The sequence below is a fragment of the Lycorma delicatula genome, chromosome 1 (assembly GCF_047948215.1).
Source record: "Lycorma delicatula isolate Av1 chromosome 1, ASM4794821v1, whole genome shotgun sequence".
Lineage (NCBI taxonomy): Eukaryota > Metazoa > Arthropoda > Insecta > Hemiptera > Fulgoridae > Lycorma > Lycorma delicatula.
The window spans coordinates 133,183,894-133,206,849 of NC_134455.1; the positions used below are offsets into that span (position 1 = coordinate 133,183,894).

Genomic DNA, 22,956 nt, shown 5'->3' on the forward strand with positions numbered 1-22,956 from the left:
ACAGGGAACATGGTGAGTTAAATTATCATATCACGCAGTTTTTTACAGGTCATGGCAATTTCAATGAGTACCTCCATCGTGTTGGAAGAAGGCCAGGTCCAGAATGTATGTACTGTGAGAGAATTGACAATGCAGAAAACACATTTTTCTGCTGCGAGAGGTGGGCAATTAAAAGGAGGAACTGTGGCATAATAGGTATGAGCCCAGCAGAGGTCCTAGAGCACATGTTGAGGAGCGAAGTAAACTGGAAGAAGGTTACGGAATTTATAGTAGCAGTATTAACAGAGAAGGATATAGATGAAAGGCGACTAGGTTACTAGTGTAGAATAGGGTAGGGTGGACAGCCTCAGTGAATGAGAGACGGCACGCTGAGGGTGTGTCGTTCTCAATGATCCACTGAGGACTCCAAGGGTTTAGATAGGTTCCGATGAAGAAGAAGAGTAAGAAAAGAACCGGTGCCACGTTACGGCTATTTGAGATATGTCGTGGTTTCCAAATGGGCAAACAGAAAATCACTCAAAAGAGCTGACACCGGCGAGCCGACCTGCCATGCCGGACGTTCAGCCGGTAGGCGGAGAGGCTCGTTAGAGTTTACCAGACACTCCCCTGGGTGGGGCAATACCAACCAGTCGGACCGGCCCAGGGTAGTAGAGTCAAAAAAAAAAAATAAAAATAAAAAAAAACCACTAAAGAACACCGATATCCATGATCTAGTATTCAAATCCGTTTAAAAATAACTGACTGCTAGAACTTGAACGCTGGAACTCTCGCCTTCCAAATCAACTGATTTGGAAAGATGCGTTCACCACTAGACCAACTCGGTGGCTTGAAAAGAAATATCTGCGATACTCTTACCGTACGGTTTACAATTTGTTGTAATATTTTTTTGGATAGAATCTTTTCTTTTTGAAGTTAATTTTTTATGTTGATATTTTCAAAGTTTTTCTAGATAACATTTGAGGCGCTGGCCTCTGTGGCGCGAGTGGTAGCGTGTCGGCCTTTCATCTGGAGTTCCCGGGTTCGAATCCCGGTCAGGTACTGCATTTTCACACACGCTACAAATCATTCATCTCATCCTCTGAAGCAATACTTAACTGTGGACTCTGAGGTTAAAAAAAAAGTAATATTTGCGGCAGTTTTCCTTGTTTTGCCCTTGGGGTTACTCCTTTATCACTGAACGTTGTTCATATAATTGATAATTCATTATTTTTACCAATTGATTAAAATATTTGTGTATTTTTCTTATATTTTGAGATTTTCTTGCTCTCATACATATATTTATTTATTTATTTTTATTCATTTTTCTGTTGCAGACTGTTTGTGATTTATACCATCCAAAATGGCGTTCGCTGGATTAAAAAAGCAAATCAACAAATGCAATCAGGTAAACCTATTTGCGTTTTATGTAATTTGTATATGCGTATGTATATAATTTTCTTTTGTGTCTTAAAGGCAGAAATGGTTTTAGCAATTTTTCTCTGTTGTTCGTTAAAGGCAAAGCTGGAATAGAATATCTTTTTAATGATAATTTTTTTTCAATACTACTACTGGGTTCTGTGATGAGTTTTAATTAATAACATATGTTTGCCTAGTTGCACTTGTACTGCTTAAGGTTATAAAAGATACACTTATTCTATGAACAACAAGGGATGCAGCTGTGTTCGGGACCCAAACCGAGAAAGCTGTAACAGCTTTCTTGTTTTGGGCTTTCGAATTATTTAAAGTCAATAAATCAGAAATATTATTTTAGTACAGCGAAATTTAGATTTTAAATTAGGTTTGATTTGTAAAACGTGGTAAATATATACGAGCGTTGTCTGAAAAGTTTTGAACCTCAATATGAAGATGGCAGCACTCGTCAACAAAAGTTAGGGAATGTATTTGGTCATGAATTGCAAGATACTCACTAAACTTTCAGCCATTTTGGACGGTCAATTGTTGTGTGATAATCGTTTCAGTCATTGTGAGTGTTTTTGTGAAAATGGAAAAAATCGATTATCGTGCCGTGATTAAATACTTGTATTTGAAAGGCAATACGACTACGAAAATTAAAACCGAGTTGGACGCTGTTTACGGGGAATCTGTCCCATTATTTTGTCACTGTGAAAAGATGGGCAGCTCAATTTAAACATGGTCTTACCAATTTGGTTGATGATGAGCGTTCGGACGGTCAAAATTTGCAACCACCACCGATATCATCGAAAAAATTCACCAAATTGTACTGGACGACCCACAAATTAAGTTTAGAGAGATAGCAGAGACTATGGACGTACTGAAAGAACGTGTTTGTCATATATTAACTGAAGAATTATATATCCGTAAGCTATCCGGCTTTGGGTTCCGCGTTTGCTTACTTTGGACCAAAAACGCATTCAAATGAACAATTCCAATGTACTACTGGAGTAGTTTAAGTAAAACGAGTCAGATTTTTTGCGACGATTCATAACTGTAGGTGAAACGTAGATCTAAAACTACACTCCTGGGACGAAACAACAGTCAAAACAGTGAACTGCAAAGGGTGAACCTGCTCTGAAAAAGGCAAAGACGGTTCCATCGGCTGGGAACGTGATGGCGACTGTTTTTGTCGTATTGAGTAAATTTGAAGTTTTTTCTTAACTTTAAAGTGGACATTTTTTTATTACCTACTTAGCACAGGTGAAATCTACCTCCCCCTTCCGGCGTGCCGAAGGGGTTTTGATTTAATTTTCTTTAGCTTTTAATATTGCTATTTCAACTTGTTCTCTCCTTTGCTGTTCATTTATTCTTTAATCTTGGTTTACGTTTCAATATAAAATAAGAGTATAAAACAGTTGTTTGAATAGACGAGATTATATATCAAACCTGCTTGTGTTTTTACAGTTGTCTTTTCTGGTATCTAATAGAGAAGTACAATTTTTGTTAGAAAGTTTATTTATGCAAATCAATATAATTTGTTGCTACCCTCTGATGAAAATATTTCTAACAGTTGGCCTACAATAAAAATAGAACAAAAATTGTGTAGTAAGGAAATATTTAATGTCCACTTAATGTCCAATGATTGTTTTTGGATATTATCGATTATGAAAATTCTGGAGAGAATTTACTAATAGATTGTTGGTTTTTTGAAATCATTGTACAAACTTTGTAAAAATTTGTTAATTCAGTTTGAATATATTAGCAAAACGATAACTGAAAAAAGGGTGAAAAAGGCTTACAACTGTTGGTTTTTTCTAATGGACAGCTTACACCCACAGCTTAATTTAAAATATTTATTTTATTTAAATATATTTTTTTTGTTAATTTTATACAATGATTCTGATTAAAGCACGCGCGTATACCGTATTTAATTCGCGCGGATATGGCAGTACTAGCGGCGACGGTGAGCACTAACTAAACTAATGTAATTTCTACTTACAAAGAACATATTTTGCTCGTAGGATCAGCAGACTGGTGTAGCCGCGAGGCTTAACGTACTAGGTACCTAGTCGACCGGGCGATCGAGTTCGAGATCCGGCCAGACCAAGTTACTTATTTACACTTAAAATATTATTCGTTCATTTAATTATACAGCTCACTTGTGACGTTCACAACATAGCAGATGACTAAGAAACGCGTGTAAGGAAAATATGATCTTACTTAACCGAAATCTCGAGTTACTGTGGATGATCTTGCTCTAGAGCTTCACCCCTTTGATCTTTTTGAAGTTGAAAATTTAACGGCGTCAATGTCCCATATATAGAAGTAGTCTCCAGTTTGGTTAAAATCGGGCCAACACCGAACACACACACGTGTCTTCGGATGTTAACGTAAAATAAATTGATTGAATTTTACGGTTTATTGGTTTGCTTGGCGTATCTTCCTATGTTCTCTATTTTCTTCCAATGTTTTACATTCAGTGGTCCATTTTCGTTATTTCTACTACATTTTATTACTTTCGTTATGTTCTTGTTTCTTTTCATGCGGTAGTTCTTGCATAGGACTTCATTCATGACGTTCATTGTTTCTTCTAAATCCTTTTTACTCTCAGCTAGAATTACTATATCACTGGCAAATCGTAGCATCTTTATCTTTTCACCTTGCACTGCTACTCTGGATCTAAATTGTTCTTTAACATCATTAACTGCTAGTTCTTTGTAAAGATTAAAAAGTAACGGGGATAGGGAATATCATTGTCGGACTCCCTTTCTTATTACGGCTTCTTTCTTATGTTCTTCAATTACTACTGTTGCTGTTTCGTTCCTGTGAATGTTAGCAATCGTTTTTCTATCTCTGCATTTGAACCCTAATTTTTTATAAATGCTGAACATTTTATTCCATTCTATGTTATCGAATGCTTTTTCTACATCTGTGAATGCCATGTATGTTGAATTGTTTTTCTTTAATCTTCCGTCTACTATTAATCTGAGCGCTAAAATTGCTTCCCTTGTCCCTATTCGTTTCCTGAAACCAAATTGGTCTTCTCCTATCACTTCTTCCGCTTTCCTCTTAATTCTTCTGTACAGAATTCTAGTTAAGATTTTTTATGCATGGCTAGTTAAGCTAATTGTTCTCTATTCTTCACATTTATCTGCTCCTGCTTTCTTTGGTTTAATGAATATAACACTCTTTTTGAAGCGTGACGGAACTTCCCCTTTTTCGTAAATATTACACCACCAGTTTGTATAATCTATCAGTCGCTTCCTCATCTGCACTGCGCAGTAATTCTACAGGTATTCCGTCTATTCCAGGAGCCTTTCTGCCATTCAAATCTTTTAATGCTCTCTTAAATTCAAATCTCAGTATTGTTTCTCCCCTTTTACCCTCTTGGACTTCCTCTTCTTTCTCTAACATCATTTCCTCCGTATAACTCTTCAATATATTCCACCCACCTATCGACTTTTCCTTTCGTATTATAAATCGGTGTACCATTATTACTATTATTATTACCGTTATTGTTTCCATTATTATACAAATAAATTTGTATAAATTATACGTAACAAAAAGGTAGAAAAATAAAAAAGGAAAACAAAATCGAAAATGTCATGAATTACATTACTTATTTATTAACTTTTCCCCTTTCTTGAAAATGTTTGTTTTAATTTCATATTTTGGGTTTATGCACGAATCGACTATAAATTAGAAAGTTATAAATTACAATTTGTGTTTATGGTAAGAATCAATAAGAAGTGGATTTGCAGAAGAGGATTTGAATTGCAGTCAAAATACATTATGAATCGATTAGCGTGGTTTGCAGGGAATTTCATCGTTAGTGTTTATCTCTTTTGTATATATCTATTAGCCTATTGGGCGGTGGCATTGTGTTGTGACCCAGACGTATTCTATCAAATGATTACTAAACACGGCATCACGCTCCTCCTTCGTTTTGTTTTGAGACCGTTTCGTATTTATTATGGCGTAAACCAGATAATTATTTTATGTATTCGGCGGCATTTATATTTATTTGCATGGTAAGAGTCCGTTAATGATTTTTTATTTGACTGGTTTTCTGAGTAGTAAAAATTGTTTTTTATTCTCTTATAATTTGAATTGTTTACATGACTCATTAAAATAGTATGTATTAGTTTTGTTTTTAAATTTTAAACTTGTTATGTATGTAGAATTTAGAGCTAGTGTGGACTGTATTTTTTGATGAGATGGAAGATGATGAAATGAAGCAACGCTATGTTCTTCTTGAATCGTTATATTTAATTTGTTGTCACCCTTGACATTTTAATTGAATTGCAATAGTTGTTAAACTTAATCATAATTGAACTTAAACATTATCAAAAAAACTATGAGTCCCCTTGGACTGAAATGAAAACACGACCGCACTGTACAGGATACTTACGTAGAATATAACTAACACTGATTGTCAATCCGGACGAAATGAATAATGCGACCGCACTGGGTGGGATCCTAATGTAGAATACTAGTACGAGCCTCACCTTCCGGTTAGCGCTAGCACCCACTAGATCGCAGCACCGGGCGGCTCGATGTGGAACGGAACAATGTATTTTTGTGAATTGATCAGATATGATACGATTGATTTAAGAAAACTGTGTAACCATTCACAAGAATAAAAAGTGTCCATGCCAGGCTTACCTTCACTTATTTTGAATATTCTGTTACACATCGATCTGTGTAAATGCAGGTGATGTTTACCTTCATTCCAGTCACCATAGGAACTGGTTGTTAATAAACATGATTACTGTCAGAGAAACCAACTGTTTGCTAATGTACTTTTTATTTATTTATAAAAAATTCTGGAGTAGGTAAAGTTAATTACTAATAATTTTTTCCATTATGTTTTGAAACAACCCATCATAGTAAATGAACTTTTTCTTCTTAGCCTGATATGAATGTTTAGCTTGATTAACACCCTTCAATCGGTTCATTAATCAAGAGAAATACTCCTTGTTGATGGTCCTGCCTTCTGCTCGGTATTCTATTAACACGAGTTCTCTAAAATCCCCCAAAAAACAGCAACCTTGACTTTTCCCACTGTTAGATCAGTTATCGTTTTCGAATTTTCATCCGCTTCCACCCAGGACTGCTCTCCGATGTGTATGGTGAATTCATTTTTCATCTAATTTTATGTAACATGGAAAAACTCTGCGGAATTGCCTTTAAGCATAAACACGTTTGAGTACTGTGTTCAGTCGAATAAGTTTTTGACCTACTGTTATCAAACGTGACGTCCATCGAACGTTCAGCTTCTTCATAATTAAAATATCGATAAAATATAGTAGATATGGTCTAATCGAGATGTTTGCGATGTCAGCAAGCTCATATATCTTCAAACGACGATGATTTAATATGGCGTTGTGGATTTTTGCGGTGATTTCGTCGGTCCTAGTGGTTTTTCGTCGTCCCAAGCGTACATCGTCTTGAACGAATATATGACCACGTTTAAGTTCACCAGCCCACTTTTTTTGCCGTCGGAAATAAAGGGGAAGAACCCTTTAAAGTGCAATATAACTTATTTTGTATCTGTTCATCGGAATTAAAACTTTTAAATGAAAGTCGATTTAAAACTTTTAAATCAACTCGTCGGCTTCAAAGCATATCCAGAGCAGACATTGATAGCGACTATAATTTAGTGATAAAATGTAGATTGAGGTTTAAAAATCTAAAGAATAGGTATCAGATGTACCGGTGGAATTTAGAGAAGCTTGAGTAAAAGGAGATAAAGAACATTTTTGAGGAGGACATCGTAAATGGTCTTGAGTAAAAGAGATAAGGTAGAAAATATAGAAGAAGAATGGAGAATGTTAGAAAGGAAGTTCTTAAATAAGCAGAAGCGAACTTAGTTGGAACAAAGGGAATTGGTAGAAAACCTTGGATATCAGAGGATAGCTGATGGATGAACGTAGAAAGTATAATAATGTTAGTGATGAAGAAGGTAAAAGGAACTATCGACAATTAAGAAATACTATAAATAGAAATTGCAAATTAGCGAAAGTGGATTGAAGATTGCAAATTAGTGGATTGAAGAAAAGTGTTTAGAAGTGAAAAGGGAAATGATCATTGGTAAAAGAGACGGAGCATACAGGAAAGTTAAGGAGAATTTTGGGGTACATAAATTAAAATCTAATAATGTATATTAAACAAAGATGGTACACCGATTTATAATACGAAAAGAAAAGTCGATAGGAGGGTGGAATATATTGAAGAGTTATACGGAGGTAATGAATTAGAAAATGGTGTTATAGAGGAAGAAGAGGAAGTCGAATCGGATGAAAGGGGAGAAATCATACTAAGATCTGAATTTAATAGAGCATTAAAGGATTTGAATGAAAGGTTCGTGGGGTAGGCGGGTTACCTGCAGAATTACTGCGCAGTGCAGATGAGGAAGCGATAGATAGATTATACAAACTAGTGTGTAATATTTACGAAAAACGTAAAGTTACGTCAGACTTTAAAAAGAGTGTTATTATCATGATACCAAAGAAAGCAAGAGCAGATAAATGTGAAAAATACATAGCAATTAACTTACCTACTCATGCATCTAAAATCTTAACAATAATTCTGTACAGAAGAATGGGAGGAGAGTAGAAGAAATGTAAGGAAAAGACCATTTTTGTTTCAAGAAAAGTGTAGGGACAAGGGAAGCAATTTTACCGTTAAGATTAATAGTAGAAGGAATATTAAAGTAAAACAAACCGACGTACATGGCATTTATAGATTTAGAAAATGCATTGATAACGTAGACTGCAATAAAACTTTCAGCATTTTAAAACGTTTAGGGTTCAAGTATAGAGATAGAAGAACAATCGCTAACGTTTGCAGGAACCAGACTGCAACAGTAATAATCGAAGAGGATAAAAAAGAACAGTAATAAAAAGAAAACTCTTTGGAACGCGGAGGTAAACTTCACCAGTGCTAAATAGGGTATAAAAAATATTTCCACCTTAAAGTTAAGAAAAACTTAAGATATTCTCAATACGACAATTGTTGCATGTGAAAAAAAGTTTCACATGTTTAGCATACGATAAGCCTCATCTTAAAATTGCAGCAAAATTTTAGTCACCCCTTGCCGTAAGAGTTCGTCATATCAAAAATTGTTTTAGATAAAAGTTTAAGGTAATGTTTATAGGACTAACGACCACATTAAATCGATACGATACTGAGTCTATTAAGGGAGGTATGATTTTTGTTGTCTTTGAAACCCCATTTTTTCCTTTCCCTGGACCAATGGTTGATGATACCAAAAAACTTTACTTCGATACGTTTTAAGCCCGTCTTTGAAACCCCATTTTTTCCTTTCCCTGGACCAATGGTTGATGATACCAAAAAACTTTACTTCGATACGTTTTAAGCCCGTATCCACAGAATAGTAGGAACTTTAAACAAGTTCGATATTTTACTTATTAAGAGTGTTATAGCCATATTTTGTTTTGGTTTTTTTTTAAAAAGCCCTCCCAATTTCCATCCTCATGGTCTGATTTTGGCCATTAACGTAATCGACCGAGATGTTAGGACATTAAGTTTTATGTATCAATATGAAAGCGATTGGCGCAAAATTACAGTAATCGTGTCCATTAGAAAATGAAATTTATATATATTTCACTTTCTTATATATAAACTGTGTATATGTTTATATATTTCTTATATATAAATGTAAACATAAACTTTTGATCTGACGGATCGTGAAGATATGTCGAAATTTTGCAGAAGTCGAATCATGGTACCCGTTACAATAGGTAGCTTTCTTCTGAAATCTATCTAAAAGAAGTCTGACAAGGATGTTCCCTATCCTCGTTACTTTTAAATTTTTACATAGAACTAGCAGTTAATGATTTTAAAAAAACAGTTTAGATCCAGAGTAACAGTATAAGGTGAAAAGATAAAGATGCTACGATTTGCTGATGATATAGTAATTCTAGCTGAGAGTAAAAAGGATTTAAAAGAAACAATGAACGCCATGGATGATGTCCTACGCAAGAACTACCACATGAACATAAACAAGAGCAAAATGAAAGTAATGAAATGTTGTAGAAATAACGAAGATGGACCAGTTAATGTAAGAATAGGAAGAGAAAAGATTACGGAGGTAGAAGAATTTTTTTATTGGGGAAGTAGAATTACTAAAGGTGGACGGAGAAGGAGCTATATAAAATACCGAATAGCACAGGTGAAACGAGCCTTCAGTCAGAAATATAATTTTTTTACATCAAAAATTAATGTCAAAATCAGAAAAACGTTTTTAAAAGTATATGTCTGGTGCGTAGCTTTATATTAAATTTAAAGTTGAATGATCAGAATACCTGAAAAGGAAATATTAGAAGCTTTTAAAATGCGGTGTTATATGAGTATGTTACAAATCAGACGCCTGGATAAAGTTACAAATGAAGAGGTGTTGCGGCAAATCGATGAAGAAAGAAGCATTTGGAAAAATATAGTTAAAAGAAGAGACAAACTTATAGGCCACATGTCTAGGCATCCTAGAATAGTCGCTTTGATATTGGAGGGTCAGGTAAATGGGAAAAATTGTGCAGACAGGCAACGTTTGGAATTTGAAAAACAAATCGTTAGGTTGTTTAACGCAATAAAACGGCTGGCATTAGATTGGGAATCTTTTAGAGCTGCGTTGAATCAAACCAGTTACTGACTGAAGAAAAAAAAAGAGTACTTTATAACCACCCAAAATTCAATTTTATCCATTTTTCAGAACTTATTACTCTTTTCTTTACTAGATTGCCACCCGAATAAGCGAACAATTAAATTCAGGTGGCTGAAACTTAGCACGCTATCTAAAGGATCATATTTTACAGATATCACAGTGATTTGGTCATATTACCGCCATCTCTATGCCAGGCCGAGAACTTTTTGTGGAACCACGATTTTAGCTATAAGGCGGCATTTATTTTGAAAACATAAAAAAACAATGTTAATTTTTATTTCGTAGAAATGTTTCTTTAAACATTTATATGTATAAATAAATTTCTTGTGCTATAAATTTCTGTAAAATAAAGGAAGGAAGATTAATTGGCAGATAAGTGATGCAAATTATTAGTTGGTTGTAAAGCGTGGTTTAGATTGAACAAATTGCCTATTTTGAAATGAAAGTAATGTGAAATGTTGAATGAACATAAATAGCATCCATAATTTATTAAATGTTGTCTATGAATAGATTAATTGCGTTTTAGTAATTTATTATTAGTTTAATGGAAGGAAATATAATGTGGTTTATATATCGAAAGGAATAATTCAAGGAAATCGTTTTAAAATTTATTTCAGTTGTAAATAAAGGGTGGTATGTTAGAAAAACCGATAATAAATTATATACTGCGTTTTATAATCGGCTTTGATATACTTTTAACGTCTATATTTGATTTATTTGTATTTTCTCTACTGTTTAATGGATATAATTATGCAAAAAAAAAATTTTGTGGGCATTTTAAACATGATCCTCTCTCATCTTTTCCATTCCAGAAATAATTATGTTTTATATAAAATGATTCACGAAGATTTTACAAACATTCAGGACATGTTCTACTAGTGAAGCTAAAGAAGAAAAATTAAATCAACAGTGAAATTAAAGTCACATAAACGTAAGTTCGGAAACGCTTCCTTAGCGAGTATCGGCTGGTGAAAGACTTCGCCCTGATTTCTGCGCCTTTGTTAAAATTAAGTCAGACGATTCTTGGGCACAAATTAAGTCAAACGTGAAAAATTTTTAAATAAAAAAATTGATCCCAGAACTGTATTTTAAGTTGTTTTCGAGAAATCAGGGGTAAAATACAAAAGATTGGGGTCGAAAAACACGCTAGTTTAGGTTTGGCATAAAAGTACTCTGTTGCACGTGTAATAAGCCATAACGGTTTTAAATGAAATGTGAAGAGAATTTGATGATTAGTAAAATAGTATGATTGAAGCCCACAAAGATAAAATACAAACGTAAGAATTTCGATCACGTCAGGGTACAAATGAGACTGTGGTGGTTCACCCTAGATAACAACGTGGGGTACATGCTCCTAGGCAAGAGGGAATGGAACGCCATGGAGAAAACGGTCGGCAGAATTCTGGGTACGAAGGAAAAGGAGGGCAGACTCGGGAAGGCGGCTCTACGAAGCTAGCAGCAATACTTAATGAAGAATGGTTGCTTAAGGAAGTAATGGCCATGCGATGCTTGACGACGCCGCGATTAAGGGGATTTTTTTATTATTTTGTTTTACAGAAGTAGGATGAGGTGCACTCATGTATGTGTGACGGAATATTATAATTAAAAAAAAAAAAGGGTCGAAGCGTGGCGACGTGCAGAGCCAGGGAGGTGGTCTTTTTGCCTAGGTTGTTAGGGTACGCCCACATTGAAGAGTGGAGGTTTCGGGATTCCCCGATGATGGCAAAAAGAACCCTCAAGGTATGATTGGGTCGCGAAGTGAAGGAAGTGCGAAACGTACATCTGGAATTGTTAGATTAGGGACGGGATGGGTAGCTCCTTAGAGGAAGGGTATAGCGGCTATCCGGAAGACAAAAGTCGGTGTGTCCTAGTGAAGTCTGGAGGACCCCGGTGGGAAAGCCCCAGAAGGGGGCTAGCTAGGCTGGACAGAAATTGCTGCCACGACATTCCGAGGTGACTGTGTTTTGCTTAACGGTGAGCATCGGTTGCCTTGGGGTGTTAAAAAAAACCGTAAGAATTTCGAATTTCATTAAAAACAAAATAATATATCAAATTTTAACTAGGTATTAAACGAAGCAAATTTTCAATATTACAAAACAAAAGAATGGACATTTTTAGGAAGATTACAAATTCAAACGGAAACAATAAAACGAGTTTACAAAACTTTAAATTAATGGAAATGTCCTCCGCCACAGGGAATACAACACCGTGCCAGACGAACAATGTTTTTGGTTGCTTACTACATTTCAGCATGCTTCTTTTTCATTAGTTACCCAGTGGCGGCTCGTAGCTGAACTTAGGGGGGGAGCCTCTCCAGAAATTTTTTTCTCTGGTTTTTTTCAAAACCATGGTTAAAGTTCTATGTAAAATAAAAGAACCGAATAAATGAATCAAATAGAATAGCTGGAAGCAGGATGATAATTAATTTTACACTTTATCACATTATGTACTATAATATCATAATATGTACTATAAGGTCAATGTGCTTAAAAACCGTATTGGGTTTAACCGAATAAATAAGAAAATTTGCGCTTGGAAACACAATAGTCAAACAGCGCTTAATTTAAATTTATATGCATACAGAAAGAAATACATTATTATTTTTTACTAATTACGTTCTCTTTCGCCCTTCCAGCATCTTTTTGGACAGATTTAGCAATCAAAGAGCCCTTGTTTTCCGCCATCTTCTGATCATTACTGAAAAAACAACTAAATCGCTTTCATATCCCTTCCACCGACTAAATTAGAAAAGGAAACGATCAAGGAACGTTCCGTACACACGCGGAGTAAAACAAAAAACTACCTTCCACCTGCACGCCAGGGTCGGCACTGCGTGGACGACAATGTTATATCTCCCTCGCAACCTCGCGTGCAGCTTCCTATGTGGGCAACAGCCAAACACACGCCGCTGGAACTGCGAAGCGCACAGTTCCATATAAAGATTTTTGTATCTTTTTCATAAACTGGGGGATGGCTACTGATATTAACCTTAGGGATTATATATTGTACAAGTATAAAGAAAGAATTAAATAAAAAAGGACTCATCGATGATATCAAGTGGAAATACAGAGTGCTGCAGATACACGAGCCGCCACTTTTGAAGCGGCTACTCAGGTACTACTCAGGTCTAGATGTGTTATGTCAGTTGATAAGTCCATCACGTCTAATTCATTTATTTAGAAAAGTTGCATTTAAGAGTTGTCTGACTGACTGCTAAGAACAGTTTGGAGTTGCCCATAGTGCTGGATCATCTGTCTCGTCATCGGAGGAAAATCTTCCAATGAAGTTGGCAAATTATTTTTCAAAAAGCTTTAAGTATGAAACACTCGAAATATTTTAATTGAAATTAAATGATCGGGTCCCACCAATGTTCCGTTTACAATAATATTGCAAAAAATGCTTAGGTGGAACCTCAAGAAGGTTTTTTTATATGTATAGATGTTTAAACAGACATTTCTACGATATAAATTAACATTGTTTTTTTTTTATGTTTTCAAAATAAATGCCGCCGTATCGCTAAAAATATGATCGTTTGCAAAGTTCTCGGCCTGATACAGAGATGGCGCTAATATAACCAAATGACTGTGGTATTTGTCAAACATGATCCTTTAGATGGCTTCTATTAAGTTTCAGCCGCGTAAATTTAATTCCTCTTCCCAGACGTTGTTGGTTTGCGGGGTGCCCCTTGAGTTTATCCTAAGTATGTGTCACAATTTCTTTCTGGTCATGGCGCCTTCTGAGACAGGCTCCAACGATTTGGCCTGATGGATTCAGGTTTATATGTCCAAATTGTGGATAACTAGATGACGCATGGAGGGTGTCTTCCCCTACGGGGTCAGGATACTCACTTGTTCGTGTGGCGATCGAGTGAAAGTAAACAAGTATTAACACTGTCAATACAGCAATATCTTTAAACTTATTTCATTTGAACATCTGTACGATCCTCCAATTTTTAATAAAGTAGATAGTTACACAATTGTATTGTGGTGATTACCACATTTTTTGTGGTGTCCGTATCAGCATTTATATTAGTTTATATATTAATTTTGTATCATGTCGCTCAAGTAGTTCTGTGGTTAAATGTGAACGTAATTGGATCCGTAACCATGTACATATCAGTTCGAATCCGACTTCACATATATATATTTTTATTATTATTATTATTATTTTTATTTAAATATATTGATTTATTAATAATTATTTACCTCTGTAAAAATTTTTCAATTAAGATGAAAAGTACGTAAAATTTTGTTTCACTAATATCTTCTCATTTTTTTTCAATCAGAGAGAATACCCACACCCCTCTTTGTCATGGTGGATTCAGATATGTGTCAGATTGTGGACAACTAGATGACGCATACCATGTAATTTACAAATGCGCCAAATACAAACTTAATATTTCACCTTATTAATAAATCAATATATTTAAATTTAAAAAAAAAGTTAAACAAAATCAGCTGATTTGGGAAGACGCGTTCACCACTAAACCAACCCGGTGGGTTTCCTAGAGCTAACCTAATAGCGTGATACCGTACACCACTCGCTTGCGTTTTTCACCGCCCACTTGTCATATATCACAAAAATGGCCAGGTGCACCCCGTCAACTACTAAAATAAGACTATCAATAATTAAATTTATGTCGTCAAAGACAGCAATTCGCTGCTACGCCTAGGCCGCTGAATGCCAGCAAGTACCTGTTCACCATTAAAGCGCATGGAACCTTAATCTGGCTGGTAGCCAGCCATATATATATATATATATATATATATATAGTTAAAAGAAGAGACAGACCTATAGGCCATTAAGGCATCCTGTAATAGTCGCTTTAATATGGAGGGACATGTAGAAGGGAAAAATTGAGCAGGCAGGCAACGTTTGGATTATGTAGAACTAATTTTTAGGGATGTAGGATGTATGGAGTATACCGAAATGAAACGATTGGCACTAGATAGAGAATCTTGGAGAGCTGCATCAAACCATTCAATGACTGAAGACAAAAAAAAAATCTTTTGGCAGTAGTAGCGAAAATATGAATCCTGTGCTGTTGCCAGGAGTGTAAAATTAATATTTTTTTCCTTTTATTTCCACCCAGAAACCTTTGTAATTGGTCGCGGATAATCGGGAATTTACTGCAGTTATAATAATACTGTTATTTTAATTCACTTTTACTTATTATTAGTATAATTTATTTTAATATACGTGAGTTATTTTATATAGTTGGGTTATTTTATAGATAAGAGGGCATCATATTGAGTGAGTGGGCAGTACATTATCAGCGTCAGATATAACATAGCATTTCGGAAAAGTGTGGGCGGGTTTGTTTGAATTGATTCCTTTTTTTAAACGTAGGAGTGATGAGGGGTATAGTCGATAAAAAAAATTTCCATTACATTGCGTTTGTATCAATTTCAATGTTAAACAAAAAATGTGAAAAACAGTTTTGTAAGGTATACAACGGTTTATTCTTTTGAATACAAAATAAAATTAAAGTTTTATGAAAAAAATATTAAATATCCACTTTTTAAAATTATTAAAAACAAATTAAGATCCCTTTTTTGTTCCAATATTAAAACTTAAAAATTTATAATAGTGTCCAAAATATGTTGGGACAAATAAGAAAAATATCTGTTAATGTTTAAAAATATTTATTACTCAAGAATATTGACTTGTTTTATTTTAATGTGAATCGTGTCCTTTTGCAGTTAACGGTTCACTAATTCAAGTCTAGTGAAGTTTTTCATGTAGTGGTGAACGCGTCTTCCCAAATCAGTTGAGTTGGAAGTCGAGCGTTACAGCCTTCAAGTCCTAGTAAAGACAGTTATTTTTACACCGATTTGAAAACTAGATCGTGGATACCGGTGTTCTTTGGTGGTTGGGTTTCAATTAACCACACGTCTCAGCAATGGTCGAATTGAAACTACAAGAATACACTTCATTTATTCTCATACATATCATCCTCTGAAGTAATCCTAAACGGTAATTCTCGGAGGATAAAACAGGAAAAAACGGTTCACCAATTCAATTTGGCGTTCATCATTATAAGAAAATTTGATGTGGACACCACATAACTTCCTTGTAAGCCTATTAAAGGTCTGTCCCTGGTAGGCCAGACCGGAGTTCATAATGAAATAAAGTCAGGGGTATGAACTGAAGTTGACTTCACGGAGGGAACGAGGACTAAATTTCGTTGTTGCGAACAACATTTCTGGTGGTATTTTTTTGTTTAATTGTCTCGTATTTCGAGACATTTACTAGCAACCGGCTCAAATTAAAGGTAGAACTAGGCGCGGGGTTCGTGCTTCCGCGAACTCTGTAAGCTAGTTCAGAGGGATACGATGTAGGACATTCAAGATGTCCGGACAGGGCCTACAGCAAAGACTAAAACTGAGATTGAAAATCACCGATGTAAATGTCTACAGAGGCATTTACAACGGTGAAATCCCAATGAGGCCTGGCTTATTACTATTGGCTGTAAAAGGTTAGAGGGCGACAGACGACTCCCGTTGAAGTCCATCAATGCTACGAACGGGAGGGGAGACCGAAAGCGTCACAAGACGGGGGTCTTCCCCTCCGGGGTTGTGATGTACGCCTATTAAATTACATATACACATTTTTAAAAGTTCATAAAATTTTATTTCATTAATGAATTTTATTATATTTTATATTCTTTTTTTTTATTATTGTGTTAGTATAATATATCGTAATTTTTTTTTACAATCACAGGTTAATAATTATTAATAAATCTGTACATTGAAATTAAAAAAAAGTCGGTGAACCGATTTGCCTTTTCCTTGTAAGATCCAAATATTTCATTAATCAAAATTTTATTTGGCTATAACTTTGGAACCAATGAAAATACCACTTATGATATATCGTTGAGAAGCTCTTTATGAAGGTTTATTACTGCAGTTAAAAAAAACTCGAACATCCATTTTTTTTTTAATTTTGAGCCTTTTTGGGGTCCAGTCGTTTGCAATCGAAAATGGAGATGCACAACTAGATGTTACAACAGTCCTAAATCCAAAATTTCAATATACATACGGCTAATCGTTTATGAGTTATGCGAGATACATACGTACAGCCGTCACCCCAGAACTAGTCAAAATAGATTCACAAAATTGTCAAAATAGTTATTTCCATTGAAATTTTTCACGATTACACAATACTTTCTTTACTTCGTCCGTGGAAAAGTTAACGTTTTCATTAAATTTTGCAAAAAAACATTTTATGGCAGAGTGAAAACTGGCAAATAAAAACTGTATTCACACATCACAGAGCAAAACTTTCTGTTTATTTTTTGTTAAAGAAATAGATTTCTCGGAGAAATCATATCTGAGTTAAAGTGTTTCTCGTAAATGATGATTTTTTCCTTACCCTCAGTTTTAGGGGTTCTAAATCAAATATGGATATGATTTTTGTAGCATAATTCCATTTTTATACTAATTCATTTTCAGTTCAGATCAGCAAAAGAATCCGAAAAAATAAAAGAATAAAAATTAAGTTGATTACCCCCCTTAACTTGTAAAATGTTGGACACCAATCTGTCACATCTTGTATTTCGAATGTAATAAATAAATAAAATAAGTAATAAATACTAATTATAATAATAAAACGTAAGAATAATATTAAAATAGAGAATTTTTTAGGATAGAATAAATAATTAAGTTAACACGAAATATATGTCATTCTCTCTTACTGAAACCGGCAAACCCCTTGTGAATTTCAACTAAAACTACATACATGTTTAGTAAATAATAGCGAATCGATAACCAACCGTAACTGCTGTTGTCAGTCAATAGACAAAGTCAAGTCAATAAAATATCTCGGAATAATATTGGACGAGCATATAAGTGGAATGTCCACGTACAGTATTTAACATCAATACTTTTAAATAAATACCTTATTCATATTTATTTACAAAATACGCAAAATTATCTTGAAATAATAAAAATATATTTTTTTTTGCATATCCTCATTCATCTTTTTCAATATGGAATCGAGATATACGGGGAGGAACAGCTGATATACACTTTTTTTGTTGTCTTCCCTCATTTGACTGGTTTGATGTTGCTCTCCAGGGTTCCCTATCTAGTGCTAGTCGTTTCATTTAGATATACCCCCTACAACCTACATCCCTAACAATTTGTTGTACATATTTCAAACCTGGCCTGCCTGCACAATTTTTCCCTTCTACCTGTCCTTCCAGTATTAAAGCGACTATTCCAGGATGCCTTAATATGTGGCCTATAAGTAAGTCTGTCTCTTCTTTTAACTATATTTTACCAAATTCTTATTTCTTCACCGATTTGCCGCAACAGCTCTTCATTTATCACTTTATCCACCCACTTGATTTTTACCACCGCATTTCAAAAGCTTGTACTTATAAATCCAAATTATACTTATAAATATACTTATCCAAATAATCGTATTATACTTATAAATCCAAATATATACTTATACTATATACTTTAAAATCTTTTCCTGATGTTTAAATTAATTTTTGATGTAAACAAATTATATTTCTGACTCAAGGCTCGTTTCGCCTGTGCTATTCGGCATTTTATATCGCTTCTGCTTCGTCCATCTTTAGTAATTAATTGTACTTCCCAAATAACAAAACTCTTCTACCTCCATAATCTATTCTCTTCCTATTTTTACATTCAGTGGTCCATCTTTGTTATTTCTATTACATTTCATTACTTTCGTTTTGTTCTTGTTTGTTTTCATGCGGTAGTTCTTGCGTAGGACTTCATCCATACTATTCATTGTTTCTTCTAAATAGTTTTTACTCTCGGCTAGAATTACTATATCATCAGTAAATCGTAGCGTCTTTACTTTTCACCTTGTACTGTTACTCCAGTTCTAAATTGTTCTTTAACATCATTAACTGCTAGTTCTATGTAAAGATTAAAAAGTAACGGGGATAGGGAACATCCTTGTAGGGCTCTCTTTCTTATTATGGCTTCTTTCTGATGTTCTTCAATTATTACTGTTGCTATTTGGTTCCTGTAAATGTTACAGCAACAGTTATATACATATAGGATGTTTCAAAAATGGAGGGCTGACTATACTTTTTTAGATTCTATTTGTAAAATTAGACGTAAAGTATCCTAAGGAAAAATGCCAATTTCTCCTTCGTTCTCCCCCTGTCGCCCATTTTCTTATTTTTATATAACAATTTATCTCAAGTTCGGATAGAGGAATCACATTAATATTTGGTAAGCGTCTTGGTAATAAAGGTTTAAAATTAATAAAATATCAGGAGTTAAATACCTTCGCAAATTACAAAATGGCGGCCATGTTTATTTTTCAATCCGTTATATCTCCTTAAATATTAGTTTTATCATAATTTATGCTTGCTAAAACATTAAGCCTCTTATTTTTAACAATATTACATTCTATTTTTTATAATCAGCTTACAAATAGCCGAATTATGGCTGAAAATTGTTGTAATTTTTGTGTCTGTTTTCTTGTCTTTCACTTTACGTTCAATTCGATTAAATATTAATTGTTTTTATTTATTGTTAATTCTAATATTGTAAATTATTATCAAATTAAGTAATAATTTTCACAATAAGATTTAATTTTAAATAATAATAAATCAATGGATATTAATTTTCCACTTTTGAATAATTTTACACAGCGACTATTACTGTTGATCATGTTAATAATGTAAAAATGAAGATTTTTCAACAGGGATGGTGTTCAAAACTATCACAGTCATCGTATCTGGAGCGACGAGAATCCTTATGGTACCTACCAAAGCAGCCATCAACAACGATTTTCCCTGAACATACGGGCAGGTATTTTTAATGACTATCTTCTGGGTCCTGTCATTTTACCAAATCGTTTAAATGGAGAAAATTATCTTGATCATTTACCCGAAAATCTTCCACATTTTTTGGAACCTGTACAATTAAGAGGAAATATGTAGTTTCACAACGATGAAGCTCTAGCACATTTCAGTTAGTTGGTATCAGTTTTGATACCAACGTTTCCTGCATGCAAAAGTTTCCTGCATGCAGTTTCATGCAGGAAACTTTCCATGAAAAATGGATAGGTCGCGGAGGGCTAGTGCCTTGGCCTGCCCGAACACCTTACTTAAACTCTTTTGACTTTTACCTGTGGGGTCATTTGAAACATATTATTGTTTATTTAACTCACTTCGAGGATCTTCGACAAAGGATCCAAAATGAATTTCAAGAAATTAAGAATACTCCCGGAATATTTGAACGGTTAAGACAGTCTTTCATAAAAAGATTGGAGATTTGTGTAATCTCTAATGCTGGACACTTTGAATATCGCTGATAAATTTTAACGATTGTTAACCGAATGTTCTACAGTAATTAACGTAAGATTATCACAGGTAGTTGTCTTTTTTTTTTTTTAATTATTAGGTCTATTATTATGAAAAAAATTTTTCTTAATTTGATACTAATTTACAATAGTAGAATTATCAGTAAATAAAAACGATTAATCTTTAATCTAATTGAACGTAAAGTGGTGGAAATGAAAACAGACACAAAATTACAACAATTTTCTTCCATAACTTGGCTATTTGTTATAGATTTAAAAAAATAAAATGTCATTTTGTTCAAAAATAAAGGCTTATTACTTTAGCAATAACATAAATGTATATAAAACTAATATTTACGGAGATATAACGGATTTAAAAATAAACATGGCCGCCATTTTGTAATATTGCGAAGGTACTTAAGTCCTGATTTTTTTGTGCTAATTTTAAAATTTTATTACAAAGACGCTTACCAAATATTAATGTGATTCCTCAAATATCCGAATCTTGGGTTATAAATTTTTTTATGAAAATATCAAATTTTATCAAATATTTGATATTTGATAAAATATCAAATATCAAACGGACAGAGGAAGAACGAAGGAGAAATTACCATTTTTTAAGAGTACTTTATGTTTAATTTTACACGTAGAATTCGACAAAGTATAGCATGTTTACCATTTTAGAAACACTCTATGTATGTATATACATATGTGTGTGTGTGTGTTGTGTGTGTATTTCACTTTCTTGTGGGCACTGCCGTAATTTTACGACAATTACTTTCAAATTGATACATAAAATACAACAACCAAAAATCTCGGTCGAGTTTGTTAATGGGCAAAATCGGACCATTGGGGTGGTAATGTCGGGTTTCGAAAAAAACCAGCAAAATATCGCTATAACTTTCTTATTAAGTAGAATATAGAAATCGTTTAAACTTCCTACTATTCTCTGATAAGGGCCAAAAACTTATGTAAGTAAAGTTTTTTGATATCACCAACCATTGGCCCAGGGGGTGAAAAAAATGGGGTTTCGAAGACAAAGAAAATCATACCTCCCTTAATAGGCACAGTATCAAATCTGTTTTAAATGGTCTTAGTCCTCTAAACATTACCTAAAAGTATTTTCTGAAACAAGTTTTGATATGACAAACCCTTATGCCAAGGATGACCAAACTTTTTGTGGAATTGTAAGAGGATGGGGCTTATGGTATGCTAAACGTTTGGAACTTTTTTCATATGCAACCCTTGTGTCGTATTGAGTAAATTTGACGTTTTTCTTTACTTTAACGTGAAAATATTTTTTATCCCCTACTTTTTTTTTTTTTTTTTTTGACTGCTCCTTTGGGCCGGTCCGACTGGTTGGTGGTATTACACCACCCAGGGGAGTGCCTGTTACTCTAATGGGCCTCCCCACCTACCGGCTGTATGTCCGGCAAGGCAGGTCGGCCCGCCGGTAAGGTCTTTTGAGTCTCATTTGCCCTTCTGTATCGCTACGCCATACCTTGGAAAGTCGTGACGCATCGATGGGTCTTTTACACTTGTATAGACCTATTCTCCCTCGGAGTCCCCAGTGGATCCTTGGAACTGACATACCTAAGCATGCCAGCCCTCACCACTGGGGCTATCCACCCTACCCTAATCTATTCACTCAGAAGCCCAGTTTCCTCTCGTCTTCGTTTTTTTACTGTTAAGATATTCCTGATAGTTCCTTCAATTCTTTTCCAATTGTCCTCACTATGTAGCATGTTACTCGTAATCTCCTCAGGTCTCATCGTTGATAAATTTGTGTCCCGTCTATTTTGTATCCATCTGATGCATTCCTTGAAGGTATGGTCTGCATCGTCCTCAATGCCGCAGTACATACAGGCCGGCGTTTGTCTTCTCCCAACTCTCTGAAGGTAATAATTAAAATTACCGTGGCCCGTAAAGTACTGCGACAAAAAGAAGTCCACCTCCCCGTGTTTCCTATTGATCCAACTCTCAAGGTCAGGGATTAGCTGTTTTGTCCTGCTAGCAGGTCCTACCTCTCTCCACCTAGTTATCAGCCTATGCTTAGCCTCCTGAGTTTCCAGTCCTTGCGATATCTCTACCCTGTAATGGGCCACTTAATGGCCCATTTTTGGAGGTACTGCTGCCAAAACGCAAAGTGCCTCATAGGAGACTGTTCTGTAAGCGGAAACCACTCCCAGCAACAGCCTCCTATGCGTTCTCACAAGTCTATTTTTGTTTTTCTTGATTCGTAATGAAGTCCACCATACAGGCACTGCATACAATAAAGATGATACAATTGCCGATGCTGTCACCTTTCTTTTGGACGCTCTAGGAGCCTTCTTTGTTGACATGATCATATTTAACCCTTTTATCATATTGTCCGCTTTATTGCATATACTATTAATATGTTCAGAAAAGGCACAATTTCTCTGAAAGAGAATTCCCAGATATTTCAGGCAGCTTGTCTCCATTATTTCCTGTCCATTCACAACAATGTTCAGACGTTCTATAACTCTTCTACCAGTAAACGTGATGAACTTACATTTATTAATTGATAACATAAGTCCCTTTTCTTGCAACCATTCATG

General features: G+C 34.7%; 1 protein-coding gene across 15 annotated transcripts in view; it reads left to right on the plus strand.

The window, feature by feature from the left end:
• The window catches only part of EndoA (SH3 domain containing GRB2 like, endophilin-A), a 478,525-nt gene that overhangs the window by 214,340 nt on the left and 241,229 nt on the right, over positions 1 to 22,956 (plus strand). For all 15 annotated transcript variants that reach the window (XM_075361486.1, XM_075361385.1, XM_075361481.1 and 12 more), the window contains exon 2: positions 1,314 to 1,384. In XM_075361486.1, the coding sequence (XP_075217601.1) occupies positions 1,340 to 1,384 (45 nt within the window). In that variant the 5' untranslated portion in view covers positions 1,314 to 1,339. The remainder of the gene's footprint in view (positions 1 to 1,313; positions 1,385 to 22,956) is intronic.